Consider the following 18,166-nt stretch of genomic DNA (forward strand, 5'->3'; position numbering starts at 1 on the left):
CTTTATCCGAGAGTTGAAATCTATTCAGACGTGAACTCAATCTCACTCTAAGCTAGGTGGCAGGAGGACAATGAAGAGAGGGAGAAACATCATTTAACGTAAGGAAGACTGTGCTTAAATTTGGAGAAAGAGAGCAAGTAGCTCGTGTGTATGTGTTTGTGTGCTCGCGTGCATGTGCATGTGTGTGTCTGTGTCCCTGTGTAAACAAACCTTTTCCAACTGAGCCTCAGGACTTTCTTGCAAGGTGTGGGTCTCCTTATTCATTTTGGTTGAAACTGTATTTGGATCTTAACTGTCCCTCCAAAAGCCAAAATCTTGAGTACCTGATTTTGGTATGATGTGCTGCAACAAATTAACCAATGCAGAGCCCCAAAACTGACAGTCAAAGTAAACCTCAATTTTTTTTTTTTTGGTAAATTGATAACCCTGGTATTTGCTACAGTACCAGAAAGCTGACTATCAGAAAGAGTAAGCCATCCATTCTCTGATCTCCCCTTTGTCTTCTCTTTGTTCTGTTCTCTTCCCACTTTCTAAATTCATGTTCATTTCTCTGAGAACACTTAGTAGCATCTTAAAGAAAGAAAAGCTGGGTCTTAACGTCTTGGCAATAACTGGCACTGACTGAGGGTGTGCCAGGCTGAGACAGGACCGTACCCCCAGGAGAGCTGGGACTCTCGTCAGGTTACCAAGTGGCTATCAAGGCATTCCCCATGATAAAGGGGGGAGAAATCTCAAGACAGCCACAAAGATAGATACAGATGGAGAAACTGAGGCTTCCAAAGGAGTTCATATTACTGCTGATTCTTTGTTAACAGAAAGACACAAAAGCCTCTGAGACACAGTTTTCCATTCCTGCTTCCTGTGCTGGGCTGTGGTCCTATTTTAAGATACAATCAATTGTGCTTCGAACTTTTGAGGGAAACAGCATGGATTTCTCCATCCAGCTCCGCGGGGGGGCTGTAAAATAGAATTGCCATGTGTGAGCTGCTCCTGGTTTGTCTCCTGTTGGTACAGGATTCTGGGTGCAGTCCTCACTTCCCTCAGAAAGTGTGAACACTAATGTTATTTTGCCTCTACTGTGGGTGATACTTATTGAACTGATTCGGATAAAATTAGTTTCTATTCCAGTAAATACAATACTTAATTTAAAGAGAATCTCGGGTTTTCTCTTTTCCCTTCTGTATTATTTTTTTCCTGTACTGCTCATTTCCTTTATTATAATGTGTTTTGGGTTTTCTTTCTGTTCATAAATCAATAGTTTGCAGCAGTAATAAAATATAATTACATACATCAATGGCAAAGGTTCACAACGATTGCTGCTTTTATGTTGGATTTACTTACCCTAGAATAAGGTCCATGTGGTGTCTTTTTATCTGACAGAGTCTCACAGAGACTAAAACCCAGGCTGTCCTCAGACCTGCAACAATCCTCTTGTCCTATAGTCCCAAGAGCTGGGATTACAGGTCTGAGCTACCTCACCCAGTATTGGACTTTCTAAGTAATCAAGGCAAAGAGTACCTAACGGTCACCTTACCGGTGCCTCCTTCCTATGTGTGGTATCTCCAGACATTTGTCGTTGGCACATTTTGGGTGGGGAAGCCCAGGGGCATGGGATCTGGGACCCACAAATGAAAACAACTGGGGAGTATTTGCTAAGTCTGAGTGTAGGTAAAAGGGCTCCACATCCCAGGGAAAATTCAGAGATCTTTTATCTATCCTGACGGTGGGGAGAATATCAAAAGTGAGATGGGGCCACATCTCTAGAAGCTGTGGGGTACTAAGTATGTTGCCAAAGCAAGGTCCCAACTTATTCAGCATTTGTGAATGCCTACTGTGTGCTCACCTTTGTTTTAAAGGCTACAGAAACAATAGAAGAGAAACATAGTTGCCTACCATTACGGAGTGCATAACCTAGTGAGAAAGACGATGGAATTAAATATCCAAACAAATGATTACATACTTCTAGGATAGTTTGGGTGAGAAAGAGTCGTGGGGACTTCAGGATCTCACAATAGTGATTCCCAGCTGGGTTTGGGAATGAGAGTGGCGTTTGCAGCTTGGCTTTAAAGCTCTACTTAGCTAAGCACAGGGTGGAGGCCAGAGGCCAGAGATTAGAAAGGACAAGAAGGAGGAATGAGCCGTGAGGAAAAGGGACCTCCGAGATGGCCTAAAGGAGGGAAATGGCTTGACTCAGTCAGTGACATGAAAGAAGGACCATGTCCAAAAGGAATAGCTAAGACAGAAGAGGGTGCCCGGTGAGGCAGAAAGTCAGCTAGAGGCCACATCAGGAAGGCTCTCGTCATAGTCAGCCATAGCTCTCTGAGGTTCCCCCAAAGCAGTGGGGAATCGCTGGAATGTATTTGTGGTTGCTTTTTATTCTTTTTCCCAAACTTACGATGTTATCTCATTGGATTTTTAAAACAGACACTTGTCAGCTGCAATATACAAAATAGTCTTGGGGGCTGGACACGGCTCAGTGCCTGCTGTGATCCTGAAGATCTCATTTCAGATCCCTAGCATCCGTGGAAAAAGCTGGGCACGTCAGCACACATCTGTACTCCCAACATTATAGAGACACAGACAGACAGATCCCTGGAGCTCGCTGGCCAGCCACTCTTGCCAAGTCAGCGAGTTCTAGCTTCAGGAAGAGACCCTGTCTCAAAAAAATAAGGTGAAGCTCAATTAAGGAAAACATCCAGGTCACCTTCTGGTATCCACATGTACACACACATGTATATGCACACTTTTGTGCACATGCAAACACATATGTGAATACACTCAGACATACATAATAGTTTCAGGGCATGAGAGAAAAAAGCCTGCTCCTCCACACAAGGGTGAGAGATGGGGATGTGAGCAGGACTAGAGGCTCAAACAAGCACTGAGTCTGTGAGGCTCTGGGTCAGGATCAGCCTGAAAATGAGGCTGCCCTGGTATAGCTAAGGCTCAGAGGAGCAGGTGGCCTCCAATATCTGCTAATGAAGAGCAGGTACAAAGGCGTCATTGCCGAGCAGTGAACTGGAAAACCCTAACTCTGTATCTCACCACCTGGTCTATGAGGAGGAACTGTGGGACGCACACTTCGTCCACAGTTAGTCAGTGTTAGGTTGGAAAATCTAGCGGTGCACAAAAAAAAAAAAAAAGTGGAGTGATGAGGATACAGAATGTGACCAGCAGAAGGGAATTTAGAGGAGGTATCCACCTTATATTGAGGTTGTCTACAAACCTGGGTCTGTTTGCAAGTGGTAATCCCACCTGGGGCCACATCTGTATAGCCACTTTACAGCTTACCCCTTCAGGCCTGATAGTGAAACACACACACACACACACACACACACACACACACACACAAAATGGAGGCGGTGTTGCTGGGAGACCTCTCCACTGTGGCAATCTGATTGCTCTTGACATTCCTACGAGCAGGGATTGGGGGTTTTCCACTTGCCCACACCTTACATTACCCAACATACTGGTCACAATCAAGCAATCTACACAGAGTAGGATCTGAACATGCAGTCAAAGGACATGGCCTAACCAAAATGGGGGAAAAGAGGGGTGAGGGGGCTCTTGCAGGAATCATCTCCTTGAGTACTAGGGTGGGTAGGAAGCAAACACAGAAGGTTGGTTCTCAGTGCCCAATGATGGCATCCCAACCATCATTGTTTGTCCCTTGCAGAAGGCTGATGTGGTGGGAAAGAGTGGGAAAGGGAGAAGGAAGAATCTAGGTTGGTTTAGGGTTCCAATACTGAGGAGACATTGGAAGCTACAGCAAGAAATGATTGTCACAGGAGACACTGGCTGCCTGGAGGAGAGTATCAATCAGCAGGAATATCAAGACACTCATAGAATCATCTAGCAGGTAGAGAGGAACACCTGCCTTGAATTGAGAAGAAATGTCTGGCTGGAAGGACAAACACAGAAGACACCTGTGACAATAACAGTCAAATCCAATATCGTGGGTAAAAGTCCTGAGGGATTGCCCTTAGGAAATGCTACCCCTCCGGACAGGAGAAAAGCAAAGGAGTTAGAAGTCCTGGGAGATCAGCGGGGCTTGGGATCCTGGGTTTAGAGGAAAGAAATAGCATTGCTGTACTGATAAGAACTAAAAGAAAAGAAGACCTTTGAGTGTGTCAGAGACAGGACCTTCCACAGCACAGGGAGAAGCCAGCACACATCTTTATGAGCCTGACAGAGCCTAGCATAACACAAAGCTGTCAGACTATTTGAAGCAGCCCTGTATCTCAGGCTAAGAGATGTGGGGAATCCTGAGTCTATGATCATGGTCCAGTCCATGCTGAGCTTCTTAACTTATCTGGAAGAAATCTGGTTGCTCTGGCCCTCAAGGGACAATCCACAAAGTATAAACCTAAATGGAACAGTGCCTCGCATTCTGTACCCTTTCAAGTTTAGGCTCCATCTAGCCTCTTGCCTGTCTCTAGGCCATCTGAGCAAGACTGGAATCTATCTCCATTTTTTTTTAACAGTTTCATAGGCAATTCCTCAATTTTTGGTAGTCTGTTCCACAGTTTCTGGAAATTCTTGCCTAGGTCAACAAGAAGATAAGTCTCTGTGAACCACAGTTTCTAGAAAGGCATGCTTGGCAAGCTGTGTCATGACTCAATTGACAGGGAAAGTAAAGTCAGAGATCTCCCTCTTGTAAAAAGTTGGAGCACAGGGTCACTGCAGCTGAGGCCCTCAGGCTGGCATCCCTCAGAGTGCTGGAGGCCCCCAGCTAGGGAACTGAAGATCCTCTGTCTGACTCAAGAACATCAAAAGCTTGAAACACAAAGAAGCATTTGTGCTGCACCCTGAGAGTAAGCTCCGAAGAAGTCATTCATAAGGAATGATGCTGTCAAGGTCTTGTCATTGGAGTTTTTCCAATTTCTGGTACCCAAAAACTGATACTCCTTCAGACTGTGCACAGTGTTTACAGACAAAGGGCATCAATGAACATCAGGCAAGCATACTGAAAATCCGGTGGGTGGGAAAGAATCAGGACCCTTACTGTAGGTAATAGGACAACTTGCAGGGCTTGCAGGGAAGGGCTTGGAAATAAGGTTTCATCAGATTTCCAAGAATAGACTGGGATTGTTAAATGCTTATTGAGTCCTAGATAATGAACTGGGTGACAGAGCATGATGGCACCTTCTCCTGAGGAGGAAACTGCCTACTTCAGGAGATTAGTGTGAGCAAACAACTTCAAACAGCATGAAGGCAGCTAGCAAAGGCCAGAGGCAAGGGAAACTCATGAGAAGAGGTGGAAAGGAAAACAGAGGGGTTAGGTAGAGCTAGGAGAGGGCACTTGCTTAGTTTAGCAGTCCTGGTGTAGATCTCCAACACCAGAAAGAAGGGAAAGAGAAACATAGAGCCTCACATAGAGAAGCAGTTGAACTTGTAGGCGCTCCATCGGTACCGCAGGCACAGGGGCACTGGCAGTTGACAACCAACAGTTGGGGAGGGTTAACAGGGCCCAGTGAATGACCTGAAAAGTCCATGCCATAAGGTAATTTGCTGAGATTCGAATTTGGATGAGCTTCCAGAATGCTAGAGAGATCCTGAAGCCACACATCCAGTGTATGGAGCACACGGAACACCTGGCATTTATTTGTGTCCCCACACAGCTTAGCTCTACTCTTCTCCATTGATGTTCACACAGTAAGTCTCACACTGACTCATTTTTTTTTTATTTCAGACTCTAAGATGATGATGCAATTGATAAGGTAACAACACAGTGTAACAAAGTAAGTTTATTTTTATTGCAAACTTTATTTAAATACCCTTAGAAATCATCATAGTCCCATATTTAAAGAACCATTAAGAGAGTGAAAGGAGACCTTACATTTTATGCCTATAGCTTACTGTATTTTGTGGTTGAAAGAGTATGTCATGGTGACATTCGTGATTCTGGAGATTCACCAAGGTCACAGGTGAACGCTTCAAGAGAGTCATGGATCCAAGTCTGTAGATAATATATTTTATTGACACTGTACTAGATACAACAAAGCCTTATTTTAAGTTTTGAAAATAAAAAGTATTCTCCTTACATAATTTTTTTTAATAATTTGGAAACAGCTAACAGCCCTTCCCATTTATAATGACTTAGCTCGTATTACCAGAAGACAGTGCAGATATGTATCCACACCCCTGCAGACTGACAAATTATTCAAAGGAGAAAGATAACCTGATTCTCTGGCTGCATGTTTTCCCTTCAGTTTATCTCCTAGAACATAATAACCATCGAAACTCAAACTCTGGCTCCTACTCCCAAACAGTCTCTTGAGCATCTCCAACTAAACATGATTTGACTCACAACCTCAACACGTTGCTTTTGTCTTCTTCTGACCACATGCATTCAATCACTAAAGCTGGAAAACTCAATAGTTGGCCCCCGACCTTCCTCTGACACTAATCAATCACTGAGTAAATCAAATTTACCTCCTAATGACTCTCAGATGCAGCCAGGCCTCCCACGCCCCACAGCTCTACCCTAACTCAAGGCCAAATCATCTGTCATCTGTCCTGAAACCTTGCCTATTTTGAGTCTCCACATTGATACAAAACTATCCCCCACACACACTCAACTTCTGCATCAACGACTGAATTGGGAACTGGGACTTGAAGCCCATTGACCACAGGTAGCTTTGGGAAACACTTTTTGACTACCAGCTGTTTTTCCCTGAGTGTGCCCACATTCCTTCACATCTGTATGCATTTTGCTTTTGACAAACTCATCTCTTTCTCATCCTCGCACTATTCTCTTCTTGGCCAGGCTCAATCCGTCCTTCAGGACCTAATTCAAATCTCACTGCCTCAGTGGTGCCATCTATAAATCTCGATGGCTCATCTTCCTGGCCTTTCTTGGCACCGGGTATGAGTTCCTGCTAACACAGTGTCACAGTTGACTCTATCAACCTCTTAACAGATTTTCCTTCTCAAGTGAACCATGAGCTTTTGTTCAACTCGGAATCTCTAGTACCTAGGACAATGCTTGGCTCCTGCCATGCCACCGGGAAGTGTTTGCCTAATAAAAAGACCAGTGATGGAGGCCTGCAGCTACATCATAAAACGAGCCATGTTGTCAAAGGAGAAAATTGCTTTATTGTTAACTACAAAGTGAGCCAAACTGTCAGAAAAGCTAAGACAAGGATGAAGGCTGCTTTTAGATCCGGGGCAATTTATCTGTCCAAACGAAAGACTAGCCCAGCAGCCTCCCGTGGCCTGTTAGGAGGAGTTCGCACTTGAGTACCAGATCCACAAATGCTCAATGATCATGAAGAAGAGAAAAAAAGAACTAAAAGAAGCTGCTGGCTCTGAATTATGTGAGAAGATGCACAGTAAAAAAGAAAAAAAAAAATTCTGCTAAAAAGTCTTCTTATTTGACACCCGAGATCACAGTAACACACACACACACACACACACACACACACACACACACACTGCAGATACATGGAATGAAATGTGCAGAACATCTGTGGTGGCCGTTTCCATCAGGAGAACTGAAGACAGGTTGCTCTTCCATAATTCTTTCACTCTGACCCAACTGTTAGGAAGTTGACTGTGTGCTGGTCACTATGCAACTTCCAGACAAGCAAAAACAAGAAAAGATCCCTGAAATTCCCAGCTCTCTGCGGTGTGGGTGGTTTTTTACAACTTGGCGTCTTTAACCCTCCTGGGTTCCAGAAGGTCCTGAACTTCCCCGCCTAAGGAAACACTGGAAGACAGCTAAGCATTCCAATCTAGCTAGATGATCCCACTAAACACAACCTGTCTCAGGATGAGAGACGTTCAAAAGGCAGTGTTTCCGCATGGAGCTTCAATCCCCCAGTGTGTGTTGCTCTGATAAAAAAGAGTATATCGGGGGCTCTGGAGGAGTTGGGTGAAAGCAGGCCATGAATACCGCTGAGCTCGCGCCTCAGCTAACACTGATGATTTTTGTGTCAGCCTCCAGCGGGATTTCTCGGGTACCCACTCTCAATACAGTGGTGCAAAGCCAAGCTTGTACCAGACTCTAGTAACTAGAGGAAAAGGCGGGCCGGGGAACGAGGTAGTAAATCCATTCAGTGCCACAGCCAGAACCCACACTTCGGCCTTCCTCGGGGCAGGATGCTGGAGGAGGTCACACCCAACTCGAACTGCACCACAAACAACGGTGAATCTCAGATAAAGCTGATCCTCCAACCGCTCAGCTGCCTCAGACACACTCTCCACCAGGAGCCCCTACCCCGCCGTAGTTCCGGCAGGACGCTGAACAGCGCCGCGCCCTCTCGGCCCCACCCACCCCAATACCCAGGGTCCCGCGTCCGCAGGCCCTGTCACCCACGGGGCGCCACCAACCGGGGTCCCGACCCCGCCCAACCCCACGTGCCGGGCCCCGCCCGGGAGCCGGCGGCCCTTTAAACACCCCCACCCTTACACGCTACCGCCCCCCCCCAACCCGGACGGCAGCCGAAGAGGGACAAACTCATGGCGTACAGCCAGTGTCTTCCGCGGAGCACGTCCCCCGCCGCCCTAGGCAGCTGGGCTCTCCACCGGGGGCCACGGCCTCCTGGCGTCCCTCACGCCCCCACGGCCGGGCGCAGGAGTGTGGGCGCTGTCCGGCTCCGGGGCGGGGCGGGAGGGAGCGCGGGCTCCGCCGCCGCCGCCGCCGCTCGCCTGCCTCCGCCTGCCGCTCGGGCCGCCCGCTCGCCCGCCGCTGGGTGCGCTGCACGCGGGGGGCAGCCGCGGTGCAGAGGTTCATGCAGCGGCGGCGGCTGCCGCTGCTGCTGCTGCCGCCGCCGCCGCCGCCGCGGAGACAGACAGACCGGGCGCTGCCGCCGCCACCCTCCCGCAGCTCCATGCCGCCGCCGCCGCCGCCTCCTCCTCCTCCTCCTCTCAGGCGAAGGGCGGGGGGCTCCGGCCCGGGGTGGGCACCACTCCTCGCAGCGCGGCTCCCCTCCCTGCCCTCCGCCGGGGCGCGGGAGCCGGCGAGAGCGCCCGCCGCCTCCTAGGAGCGCACGCCCCGCGCGCCCTTGCTTGGAGCGAGGAGGCGGGCGTGGGCGGGCGTCGGGGCAGCCGCGACCCAGCGCGCGGAAAGGGGAGGGGGCTTCCCCGGAGGATGCCCCGCGGCGGCGGCTCCTCGCTCTTAGGCGCTGGCTGAGCTGGACCGGGAGCGAGCGGCGCGTCGCCATGCCGGCGTGACGGGTGCTCGCGGCTGCCGGCGCCGGGCCCCCGCGCTGCCCCACGCCGCGCCGCGCCGGCGCCGGGCGGCAGGATGGGCTGTATCCAAAGCATCACCTGCAAGGCGCGGATCCGGCGCGAGAACATCGTAGTGTACGATGTGTGCGCCACCATCGACCAGTGCCCCACGCGCATCGAGGAGACCTCGCCCATCGTCCTGCGCTACAAGACCCCCTACTTCAAAGCCTCGGCCCGTGTGGTCATGCCCCCCATCCCCCGCCACGAGACCTGGGTGGTGGGCTGGATCCAGGCGTGCAACCAGATGGAGTTCTTCAACACCTACAGCGACCTGGGCATGTAAGCGACCGGCCACGCCACGCGGCGGGGAGCGGGGTGCTGGCCCCTCTCTCCGCTCTCTATTCCGGCCCTCTCCCCAGCCCCTTCCTACCGCGGTCCCCATCTCTTTCCAAACCTTCCTCCTGCCTCCCCACCCACCTCCCTCCTCCCTGCGCTTTTGTTTCAGTGACAGGGCGGGTGACGGGAGGCTCCTAGCGAAGGCATTTTCTCGTGCTTTGCTTCTGACTTCCTCGGAGAGGCGAGGGGAATCGTGAGGGGCAGGAAGAGCGTTGCTGGGAGGGTTCGAGAGGCGAAGGTGGGGTGGTTGGCGAGTGTCGTGGGAGTTTGGGGGCGCAGTCTCGTGTTTATGGGTCTCCCTGGGAAGAGTTTGGGGAGAGGAGTGTGAGTGCCGGGGGGCACATGGCCTGTGTCGTGCGTCCTTTGGAGAAAACCAAGCCTACTTGGAAGAGAAGGTCTAGGGCGTCGGAGTGGGAGTTAGAGGTTCTGCCACCGCATCCCGGGCCAGCGAGCCTAGCGGAATCTCGGTCTGGAACCTCCAGCGCCTCTCTGCCTATACGCCCGGTTCTGGGGCGGTGGAGAGCCGGAAGGCACAGGATGCCCCCGGGCCAAGCGGTCCTGGTGGCCTTGTGCTAGCAGCCGGCTGGTTCAGCACGGGGTGTTTCTTAGGCTCAGGGAAGAGATGAGTCCCTTCGTCAGTCTGGGGTCTTTACTTTTCAAAACTTTCCTAATTGTGGCGCTGGAAGGGATTGCCAGGCGCCCACCGCCGAAGCCAGTCTGGGAGCTCTCCAACTTCCTTCAGCAGCGCCGGTTGGTGCGCGCTGAGGGTTTGGCAGCGGCGGTGCACCTAGATGGCCAGGGCTCCGCCGCCGCCAGGGGCGGACATTCTGCCCTGGAACCGCAGGCTTTGGGAGGACACGTTCTGGACTTTTTTATTTACTAAATTTTCATCTGCCCTCTCGTTCCTTTTCATAACTAGACTCCATGCACTTGGCGGCTACATTTGGATAGGAGATTTGGGGCCTGCATTCTACCTGCTAGTACAGCTTAGAGCCAGCTTAGAGCACCCTAATTAGCTTTTAGCCTGTAGGGAAACCCCTTTTTTTTTGGAAATTCAACCTCATTTCATTTCTTAATCTAAGACCGTGACTCTCCCAAAATTTACCTATTTAATATGGATATGGGATGGGGGAGTTCTTGTTTTAAAAGGTCAAACCATCTTTTTAGCAACAGTTTTGGGGCTTTTTCTTGCACTCTGGGAGCATGTAAGTTAACACTAGTCATAGGTGCTAAAAGGAATTTTGACAGATCGTTTTGTTTCCTTTTCCTCCCAGAGTTTGCACTTTGCTCTTTAAGCATAAAAGCTCAGTAGAGAGAGCTGCTTGGTGGTGGAGAAATGCGAACCCGGCTCTGCAATATGCCTGTGCACACTGTGTTCTTGTCTTTCTGGAAATGAGAGAAATGGAGCACATATTAAATGGGTGAATCATGCCATCTAAAAAGACACAACCTGAAATGAGTGGTTATATTTTAACACGTGTGTTTTCGAACTGTTTGTTTTGTTTGGGGCTCTTTGAAACTCATTCTTTCCAGCCCAGTAAAGGACAGCTGTCTCATGGTGGGCGAGATGGTGGTGGTGGGGGGCTTGCTGGGGAAGCCACAAAGCCTGAATCTCCTAGTAAAGGAAGCCTGGAAGGATTGGGCAGGAGTAGCCCCCTCCCACGTATTTCTCAAGACTACACAGTGAAGTTCCCAGAGGCCTCAACTCCCTGGTAAATTAGTAAATGTAAAGCAAATATATATATATATATATATATACATTAATTTCTTCTGTAAAATATAAAATATATTCTTCCAAAGAAGTCAGGTTGAACTATACACAGACATGATAGTAGAACTTCCTTGTCTCTAGGGGAGGGTGTGTCGACCTTAGAACCAGTTTTCACAGGCATGAATTCCTAACAATGTGTTCCCCTGACATACTCCCACTGACTTCTTGCCATTTGAGGTTTGGAGAGGTTTTGTTTCATTTAACTGTTCCTTTCAGTGGTTTAAGATTGCTGGCTTCTGTGTTGTTGGTGCAGGGAAGCAAGAGCGGTCCCCGGGAAATCATAAATTGCATTATCATAGATCTGTGTCCAGCGTCCATCTATCTCTTTGTGGTTGTAATAATTGCTGTGTGTTTAGGGCCACTCTGGAGCCTAGGTTTTACCGAACCAGTTTCTACAGAATGCTCGTGCCCTGAAAACTTTGCTAATGTAAACTTTGCAATGAGAACTCACACTTCATGGGAAGTCGCTGCAGTCTGTCGGTTGTCCAGTCAGCTTTAGCCAGTACCGTGAGCGGCAGAGAGGCTGCAGGCTGAGTGCTCATTCCTGTGTGGTGTTCTGGCACAGAGGCGTGGTGTGGCGAAGTATGGGGTAGGAGGGCACCTTTCCAATATCTTGGAAAGACTTGTACAAGACTAGATCTACAACTAAAACAGCAGGAAGCTGCTAGCCCCAGGACCGAAAGACAACACGCCTTTGTGGTTTAAAATGTTAACCCTCCTCAAGGGGAGGGGGTCGGCTTTCTAGTGAGCATACAAAGAATTAAGTAATTAGATCTCATTATGGCATTTTTTTTCCAGACAAAATGTCTATTGTTGTTTCTCTTCACCCCACTCCAACCCTAGTCCTCTTTCCCTCTGTGTCCATCACCCCAGTAGCCCTTCTACTTTCATGTTGCATGTGACCATTTACATACATACGAACACCAAAAGTTAGAATCTGCATATGAGAGAAAACATGAGAAGTGTGTGTGTGTGTCTGTGTGTGTGTGTGTGTGTTTTACTTTTTTATCTTTCTGAGTCTAGGTCATCTTAACGTAATATGATACTTTGTGGATACATTTATATTCTTGTAGATTGTATAATTTTATTTCTCTTTATGGTTAAGTAAAATTCCAGTGGGTATATGTGCCACTTTTTCATTCAGGCTCCTGGCATAGTTCCATTTCCTTCTTGTTGTAAATAACCTAGCAGTATAGATGTGCAGATATAGAATCCTTTGGATATATGCCTAGGAGTGATACAGTAGTTTTATGGTGTGGTATGGTGTGATGTGGTGTGGTAGTTCTATTTTAAGTCTTTTTAGACACTTCTATACTGATTTCTATAATGAATATACCAAGTTTACACTCCCACCAACATTGAATAAAGGTTCCTCTTTCCCCATACCCTCGACAGCATTTATTGTCAGTTGTTTTTTTTTTGTTTTGTTTTGTTTTGTTTTGTTTGTTTGTTTGTTTTTCTTGATTATAGCCATTCTGACTGGAGTGGGATGGAATCCCAAAATGGATTTAATTTCCATTTTAAAGGGGTAGGCTTCTAAAGGAACATGTTTAAACAGTTGATGGTCATAGTTTGAACTTGATCTCCAGTGACTCTGAAGAGTCAAGCTGGTGAATGCTTGGCATCACTTGTTTGTTTCTAACTTGGGTCTGATGACTCTGGTTAATGCCGTCTTCCACAGAATGTTCAAAGTCTTCTCCTGCCACGGGGGGTCGGGGGGAACAGGGGGAGGGGCAGGTGGTCCCTCAATCAGCGTCTTCTCCTGCTCACATATTTACCAAGTGTTCTGATACACAAGAAGCACAAGGGAAACAGTGGGGTTTGCTGTAGAGTCCTCACTTCCTCACACCAGAGAAGCCAGTGCTCTGTAGCAAGTAAAAAAAATGCCAGGAGAAGCAGAACCAGGAAGTGTTCTGGTTGCTCCCTACAACATTGGAAACACCCACCAAGGCAGAGAGGGGACCAGTTCCAAAACAGAAAGATAGGAGGTTTGTGGGGAAAGGAAATGGAAGTATTTTGAAGTACAAGGGCTAGGCTGTGGTAGAATGTGTACAGAGAACAGCAGCTGAAGTCTGACAGGGGGGTTGGGACCTGTTGGGGAGCATCACAAAGGTCAGCCCTTCATGGCTAGAGGGCGTTAGGAGTTTCTCTGCACCTCCTTCATACCTCTGAGGTATACAGAAGCTGTCCAGCAGTGGCCAGAGAACACCCCTGAATGCTCAGCACAACACCCAAGAGACTTCCTGGGTGAGGTCAGAACAGGAGTGGCGCTCTGTTGCCAGGAATGAGTGAGGTGAAGCTGAGGTCAGGGATGAGTGAGGTCTTCAGCTGTGGCTAGAGAGCCCCTTGTCACATTGTCTTCTAGTGCTCTAAGGGTCTTCCATGAGCAGCTCAGACCTGCCAGCCTGGAGAACTTTGGCTTGGGTGAAATTTAGGAGGGCATATCTCACGCCTCACTTGGAAGAGAGAGCCCTGCCCAGCTCTCTGTTCCTTCACAGCCACGGTTGTTGAGCCTTTGACTGGCCTCCCACCTCTGAGGCCTGTCCATTCCCATCCAAGCTGTTCCCTATCCATCGAGGAACCTGCTCACTGTGAGTTTGTAACTTCTGTGTTGCTAACTCCAGGAGACCTGCTTTTGAAAGACGCTTACCTTTTCGATAGACTACATATGACTGACTGCTCTTTGTCATCATTAACTGCTCTCATCTCTCAGCTTCCATGCTATCTGTCCAGCTGTTCCTGTCTCACTCTACATAATCCAAACTACAAATTTCTCTTCTCATTCTTTACTTTCTCTGGGTATACCATCCAACCCAATAGCAGAAGTGCATTCTCTCTCTCTCTCTCTCTCTTTCTCTCTCTCTCTCTCTACCTCTCTATCTCTGGTTTGCAGCCAGATACATGTGTCTACGTGAAGTTCTGCTTGACTGATGGACAGGTATCTCAGGGTTAAGATTTCTACTCTTAAACCATTTTCTGTTTATTTCTTTTGGTGGTGGTGTTGTTTAGTCATTTGAGAAAGATTGTACCATGTAGCCCTACATGGTCTGATGCTCACTAAATTGGCCTGGAATTCATGGCGATCCTCCTGCCTTGACCTCCGGCACACTGGGTTACAGGACTGCACCACACCCAGCTTCTCACATAAGTGTTTGGTCTCCACTCAAACATTCACTAATTTCTGTATCCTTCCCCCTCCCAATAAAGAATATCAGCCAGGCGCCATGGTGCACGCCTGTGATTCCAGCACAGGCAGAGGCAGAGGCAGGTGGATCTCTGTGAGTTCGAGGCCAGCCTGGTCTATAAAGTGAGTCCAGGACAGCTAAGGTTACACAGAGAAACCCTGTCTTTAACTGCCCCTCCAAAACTCTCTCCCCCCCAAAAAAGAATACCTTCACTCCCTGAGTTACATAAACTAAAAACATCCATCTCAGCATCACTCCAGATATTGAGTCTGTGATCAGACCTACTGACCCCTTCTCCACATCTGTGATGCAGCCATTTCCCTTTGTGTATTCATGTCTGCCATCTTGTGCCTTCTACCTAAACTGACCAGCTCCATCCTTGCTCTTCCTCCAGTCTCTTTCCACATACGAGGCAGATGTTACCACTTTTCTGCCTAAACTTTCTGGCGACTTCTCATCACAGTGGGTATAAAATGTATAAAACACTTCCCATACTGGATTTCTGCTCTTACGTCATGTCAGCTGTCCCCAGGTCTTCACTAGAACTGACCTCACCTAGCTCAGCTTCGCCCCAGGCTGAAACGCTCCTCCTGCCTACTCTGTTCTACCCAATTTCCTGCTCATCATTCAAGTCTCCACTGCCTCTCAGAGGCTGCCATTGACTTCACAGTTTCAATGGGGTTCTCCAGTTCTGCTCTTCCATAATGTCCTGTTTCAACAGCCGAGGCGGGGGGGGGGGGGGTAACAGTTCACTTAACTTCCTGCATGTATCATGAAAGTGGGTATTATATCTACTGTGTTAACACTGACTGCTTGAATCATAGAAGACATTCAGTGAACATGCGATGTTGTTAAATACATGAGCCATTCTCATCACTGTAAATCACCAGTGTGCCCTTCAACAGAGCATGCCTCTTCAAAATGAGCTTTTCACATGAACCCTCAGCCTCGCCCACAAAACTCCTGATGCCCCAGCGAATGCTTAGCACTAACGCACAGCCTAACTTCCCTGTGCTTTTGTGTCCATTTTGTTCTGCTAGACTTCACTGGAAGGTTTGCTTCTTGATGTGTGCCCTGTATCTTTCTCCTCCTCTATCTCCCCTCTGTGTCGTGTCCATCAAATGCTGAAATCTCATTCTCATGTCACTTACCCGCTATAAAGTGGCACTCAGTGCTCACCCAAAGGAGCATGGCGTAGAAACCCAGTAGCCATTGTTCCGCCCAAACGTGTGATTCTGTAAATCCCAGGGTTTGTGGGAATGAAGACATAAAGGTCTTGCCTGCTTGAGTGTTCCCCTTGGCTAGCGCTCACCTTTTTGTTTCAGGATATGTGCTGCTGTTTGCACGGAGTGGTTCCAGGGTGGCCCTCACTGAAAGATGTGCCTTCTTTCGGCCTTTTGCTCTTCAGAACCAATTCAGCCATTTCTTCAAGGACTCTAGTGAGTCTCCGAGCTGCTGGACCATTACCCATGATCCCTTCCCATTACTGTCTTGTCGGGAGGGTCATGAAACATAGGGGACCCTAGTCCAGAGCATCAGGTGGAAAACAATATCCAATTCCGTGCTGTGTGTCCTGAGTGCCCTTGAAGGGGAGACGGCCTAACCCTTTTCCTCTAATCTCCTCCATCTCTGCAAAAGAGGAGCTGCAGAGGATTAACTGGTTTTATCAGCAAAGCACTAAGCTCCCTGGAGATAAAGCGAAACTCCCAAAGGGATGGAGAGTATAGGAGTGGTTAGGGGAATGGTAGAAGGAAGGAAACAAGATATACTTTATGCCTGGGTGCCAGGCTATGGCTGCGTGGACATGGTAGGAAGCAGGGAAAGCTGGGAAAGGGTGGTTTGAGGGCACTGGGACTGCAGGATATAAGCAACCTTCCACTAGGCAGTAGGAGTGCATGATGTCTTCTGGGGTCAGGTCCCAGGAGACATCAGGTTGGGCCCTCCCAGCCTTCTCCACCTGTCTACTTTGTTGCATTAGGAAAAGTGGCCAGGGATGAGGGAAGAAGCCACTGTTTCTGTTATGTTAACATTAAGCAGGAAGTGGCCACACTTTAGACATTGGTTATTATGGATTCCTTTAAGAGGAAAAAAAAAAAAAGGAAATAAGCAGAAGATCACTCAGGTGAACACTTAGAGAGGGGCAGAGCTCACACAGAGCCGAGAGTCTCTGGAACAGAGAAGCTAAACTCCAACAGCAGAGGTAAGCACCCACAGAGGTATTGTGGGGTACACTGCCTCTCATTCTGACAGGATCAAATCAGCACCATGTTTAAGGGGTGGTTCCACAGTTGTCACAGATTTCAGTACAAAACAGATAATGACGTGTAGGGAGAATGAATGCCTGGGAAATCTGGGTGGTTTTGCTTAAGAAGGGACACATAAATAACACATAACACAAACATAGAATAACACATGTTCTACATGTTAGAGGCCTGCATATGTGTCGCAGTGCTGAGTGCCTTCCATTTATAGCCTCATGGAAACCTTACCCAGCAAGGGAGGGTTTCCTAGTACAAGATTCAGGGAGGCTTAGCAACCTGCCTGAGGCCTCATAGCCAGCAAAAGGCACAGCCAGGAAGCAGGCCTGTGTTCCCCGGCCCCTCCGTTCCTAATGGACCATTTTGCCTTCCAGGAAGGAGGCTTTCCAGACTTGCTCTGCTAAATAAAAATAATGAACTTAGTCCTGTTGTTCTTCACTGATTTGTGCATTTCCTTGGTGCTTTGCAATGGAGTACAGAGAGCATGGAAGCCACCCTCTTTGAGTCTCCATCTCACCCTCCCTCCCTCCCAGAGAGACAGCCGTGACGAACAGTGAGACCCACATTCTTGTAAGAGGGTAAGAGCAAACATTGTAGGGAATGAGCCATCCATGCCTGTGTTTTCTGGAAACAGAGGCATCGTATCCAGTTCCCAGGCTTCTCACAGTGGCTGGCCTACAAGGTTTAGCTCTGTGCGCACACCCCTTCATCTCCCCTGTGGCCCTATTGATAACTGTACAAGGGGTTGGTGGGGAGAGATGTCTTTTAGTGACTCTACCTTTAGACACCCAGATATGTTCCTGGCTCTACAATTCTTGTGCTATCCCTTTCATTAAAGCCCATCAGATCAGTGCTAGTGGGTAGACCCTGTTTCTAATTAAGTTCTGGGAGACATACCAGTTGGAACTGTTCACTGGGCCAGTTTAAGAACTAGCCGCTGGCTCTCCAGCACGGAGCTCAAGTCAGAAGACCTGGGCTCCGGTGCCAGCTCTAAGACCTTTGGCAGGGTCCTCAAACTTCAGTGTCTAAGCCGCTTGTACATAAATGAGCAATCATGTCTAGAGTTAGGAATCAACTGAAACGAAAGCTGTGAAGAGGCATTCCAAACTGTGGTGTGGTGTGCGCGTGCTAGTTTGGTTATTACAGAGCTCATCAGTTAGTGTTACTAGTTGGTGACTCCAGACAAGCCTTAGGGAACAAGAAAGTTGAGGTTGTGGCTCTCTGACCTTCCTTGGCAGAGAATCTTTTGGACCTTTGAGAGGACCCCTGACATGGCGGCTACCTAACAGTACTGCCCAGACCTAGAAGAGAAGGGAGAGATTCATCCTGTATCTCTAAGGCCATGTTTTCCATTCCTGCTGAGAGAAAAGTGAGGGAGACAC

The 18,166-nt window shown here is 48.5% G+C and overlaps 1 protein-coding gene across 2 annotated transcripts in view; it reads left to right on the forward strand.

The window, feature by feature from the left end:
* The first annotated feature begins 8,899 nt into the window (after window positions 1-8,899).
* Window positions 8,900-18,166, forward strand: part of Fam78b (family with sequence similarity 78 member B) — an 85,659-nt gene continuing 76,392 nt past the window's right edge. For both annotated transcript variants that reach the window (XM_021642605.2, XM_060364626.1), the window contains exon 1: window positions 8,900-9,513. In XM_021642605.2, the coding sequence (XP_021498280.1) occupies window positions 9,251-9,513 (263 nt within the window). In that variant the 5' untranslated portion in view covers window positions 8,900-9,250. The remainder of the gene's footprint in view (window positions 9,514-18,166) is intronic.

The sequence above is a fragment of the Meriones unguiculatus genome, chromosome 11 (assembly GCF_030254825.1).
Source record: "Meriones unguiculatus strain TT.TT164.6M chromosome 11, Bangor_MerUng_6.1, whole genome shotgun sequence".
Lineage (NCBI taxonomy): Eukaryota > Metazoa > Chordata > Mammalia > Rodentia > Muridae > Meriones > Meriones unguiculatus.